Source organism: Mus caroli, chromosome 5, assembly GCF_900094665.2.
Source record: "Mus caroli chromosome 5, CAROLI_EIJ_v1.1, whole genome shotgun sequence".
NCBI lineage: Eukaryota > Metazoa > Chordata > Mammalia > Rodentia > Muridae > Mus > Mus caroli.
This window is the reverse complement of record NC_034574.1, coordinates 46,714,318-46,717,937: the sequence shown is the minus strand read 5'-3', so window position 1 is coordinate 46,717,937 and position 3,620 is coordinate 46,714,318. Positions and strand designations below refer to the sequence as shown.

The 3,620-nt window shown below is 42.0% G+C and overlaps 1 protein-coding gene across 2 annotated transcripts in view; it reads right to left on the bottom strand.

Moving 5' to 3' along the window:
- Positions 1 to 330: 330 nt before the first annotated feature.
- Positions 331 to 3,620, bottom strand: part of Pi4k2b (phosphatidylinositol 4-kinase type 2 beta) — a 37,867-nt gene continuing 34,577 nt past the window's right edge. For both annotated transcript variants that reach the window (XM_021163787.2, XM_021163786.2), the window contains exon 10: positions 331 to 2,114. In XM_021163787.2, coding sequence (XP_021019446.1) covers positions 1,941 to 2,114 — 174 coding nt within the window. In that variant the 3' untranslated portion in view covers positions 331 to 1,940. The remainder of the gene's footprint in view (positions 2,115 to 3,620) is intronic.

Here is a 3,620-nt window from a genome sequence, read left to right as displayed (position 1 = left end):
ATGTTCCCTTCAGAGATTGTGTGTGTCAATACTTCGTCCCCAAAGAGGGGTGGGTCATGAGAAGCATCACTGGGGTGGGTCTTGAGGAGGGTCACAAGGACAGGCCGTGAGGTTTTTGCTTTTTGTTTTTGTTGTTTTCTAACTCAGCCCTCGTCCTGCCCAGTCTTTGCCTCCTTCTTGTGGATGTGGTGTGACCAAGTGCCTCCATTTCTGGTGTCCATGCCTTCCCACCCCACAGGTAAGTCAGAACAACCCTTTCACCGTGAGTTACCTCTCGTTTATAACATAACCAGAAGCATTCTAAACATTCAATACACAGAACAATGGAGCTTCAAGACAATGACTTTTATTCCTTTTGTTTATCATATTTGACGATATAAATATGCTCATTAAAAAACTCCTCACTATTTAAATAAGAATTAAGTTCATGAATGCTTACAAAGTACAGCGTAAGTACTTTTACTTGTAATTTTTAAATACCCCAACTATTTTAACATGGTCAGATGTTTAAAAATAGTCTTTAACTATTTCAATTTTAGACTATAAACAGTAGCAATTTACTAGGTTCTCTGTTATAAAAATTAATATAGCAATTTTCAAAACAATGAAAAAAAAATCCTTTGTGAAAGCCGTACCACAGCAGAGGCAAGTATGCGCTCCACTGCAGAAGACATCCTAGAAAGGCACAAATCGGTGACTAGTGTTTCCCAGCAGGTGCTGGTATAGTTGGCTCCTCCAGTCAGGTTGCCATTATCTCAAACCCCAGCTCATGGGAGGTGGGTCAGAAGAGGTCGGAGGACGAGTCTCCAACGGACTCCTCAGGGCAGTGCTATCTCATTCCTTACCTGCACCAAGGCTCCGTCCGTCCGGTAAGGATGTGAGAGATGGTGGCTGCCACACCTTAATTTAACCACCTGGATATAACCACCTTCTCATATAAAAATAGCTCAATAAAAAAACCCTACGACAGCAACCTAAAGTGAATGGTGAGATCAGCCTCCAGGTGCCGCAGGCGTGTCTGAGCACTGTGTTCCTGACTTCAGCATACACTTGAGGGGATGGCTTTCTTTGAAGTGATGTTCCATACCGACTACAGCTCAGAACGGATTGAGATTAGTGTTTTGAAGTACTAATTTTAAATTATTTGATCCCATATGAGAAAAAAAAACCAAGAATTTTTTTGGACAATATTGTAATTTTAAAATACTGGAGATCTACCTTAATTTCATATTATTCCATTCAATTCTCAGTTATTTCTTGTTTTTAAAAAGGAGGGGAGATGCCTTTAGATTTTTTTTCCCCCTTCACTAAAACAGAATAATTCATCAACAAATATATCAAAATTCAAAACTTACTGTAGTCATCTGTCACTTAGGCAGAACCTAACTTTCAGGTTCGCGGTAATGACCACCTTTGGGCACTTGATTCCAGTTTTAAAACAGCAGCTTTTAAACTGAAGGTAAAGTTGCTTTACCCTCACTGTCCGCTCTCCACTGGCTCCTCCGTTGGGAGCCTACATGAGCAGTTTCTGGCCTGGCCATCCTCAAGTCTTTTGGAATGAATGCAAGAAGATTCTTCTCGTGTTTAAAAAGTATACAAAAATGTTCCTGTATTCAAAGTCAATACAGGAATTCCATACAACTACAGTCATGCTAGCATGTGTAAACCACGAAGTTACTTTTTAAAGTAATAACAACATAAAATACAATGTTTCTATAAAAATACAATATCGGAGATAATAGCACTTCTTCCCTGAAATAGAATATTTGGACAAAAAATCGTAAACTTTTGATTACATTCAAAATATAGTATTATTTTCTATATATTTAAAGACTTGAATTATTTGAGGTTCTGGCGACTGGTGCTCTCAGCAGCAGCTTTACATCACTGTAATATTTTATCAGCACAGTAACACCACACAGGTGTTCCCCTTACATCTGCTACCAGGAGGAAAAGAACGGCTTCCTGCAGTGGACCGTCTGGGTGAAGGAGCTGCCCAGGTGTACCACACGGCCCTGGCTACCACTTTTGCTGCACTCCACGATCACACATGGCATCTGTGCTAGCTGCATAGGACTCTTCCCATCTCTCAGTGCCTGAGTGAGGTTTAAGATCTGTGGAAAGACAAGAGCCTCTCGTTAATCTGGAGTAAGTGCTGTAAATACGGACCATACGTATATATACTTAAATACACATGGATACACAGGATCAGAATAAAACAAAATCGTTTTTTTACCAACTGGAATTTTAAACGACTGCAGAATGTTCTGATGTTCAACTATTCGGCTATTTCAACTATTTAATGTATTGGGGAAATAAGTCATTACTAGCAATTTACTTAGATTATATTTTACAATGTTCTTAGGCTATCATGTAACAACTTACAAAATTTACATTTGTAAGCACTGTCCTTATCATGAACCTAAAAATGTGGGCCGCCATAACTATAGAAAAGAGTTCTGACTAGTTTCTTCTAATAAACTTGGGTTTTTAAAAATTCTATTCCAATTGGTGTGCACTGCCACTTTAATCCCAGCACTAAGGGGGCAGAGGCAGGTGGAACTCTAGTCCAAGGCCAGCCTGCTCTACACAGTTCCAGGACAGCCAGGGCTACACAAATAAACCTAATCTTAAGAAAACAAGCAACACCGGGCAGTGGCGCATGCCTTTAATCCCAGCACTCGGGAGGCAGAGGCGGGCGGATTTCTGAGTTCGAGGCCAGCCTGGTCTAACAGAGTGAGTTCCAGGACAGCTGAGGGCTACACAGAGAAATCCTGTCTCGAAAAAAGAGAAAGAAAGAAAGAAAGAAAGAAAGAAAGAAAGAAAGAAAGAAAGAAAGAAAGAAAGTCGAATGCTCTTGGGAATAAAAAGGAGACATATTAAAAAAAAAAAAAAAAGAAAAGAAAAGAAGCAACGAAAATCTGTCCCAAGCATGTTAATCCAAATCCATCTTAGGTAATGCATGATATTGCTGGACTCTGTAGCAGCAGAAAGAATTCAATCCTTGCTGTCTGACTGTTAGTATTCCCTGGCAATTCAGAAGACACTGGGTAGTCTTGCATTTATTACTAGAGGTGCCTTTACAGAGTGGCCCCCTCCCCTGTGTCGGGACAGGAACTGAACAGGAGGGAAAGCTATGCACACCCTAGAAGAACCCACTACCGAAATGAAGGCCAGTGAGCAAATGGCTGCAAAGCACTGTGGCGCACACCACCTCTGTGAGCAGTGCCTCCCTACCTCCAACTGCAAAGCACTGTGGCGCACACCACCTCTGTGAGCAGTGCCTCCCTACCTCCAACTGCAAAGCACTGTGGCACACACCACCTCTGTGAGCGGTGCCTCCCTACCTCCAACCAATCTCACCCAGACTCACCACCTGCTCTTCTCCCTGCTCAGCTGGTATGCAAACCTATACTATATGCATAAATCCAAGAGAAGTATTTTATTTTTTTATTTATTTTATTTATTTTGGTGTTTCGAGACAGGGTTTCTCTGTATAGCCCTGGCTGTCCTGGAACTCACTTTGTAGACCAGGCTGGCCTCGAACTCAGAAATCCGCCTGGGCCGGGCGTGGTGGCGCACGCCTTTAATCCCAGCACTCGGGAGGCAGAGGCAGGCGG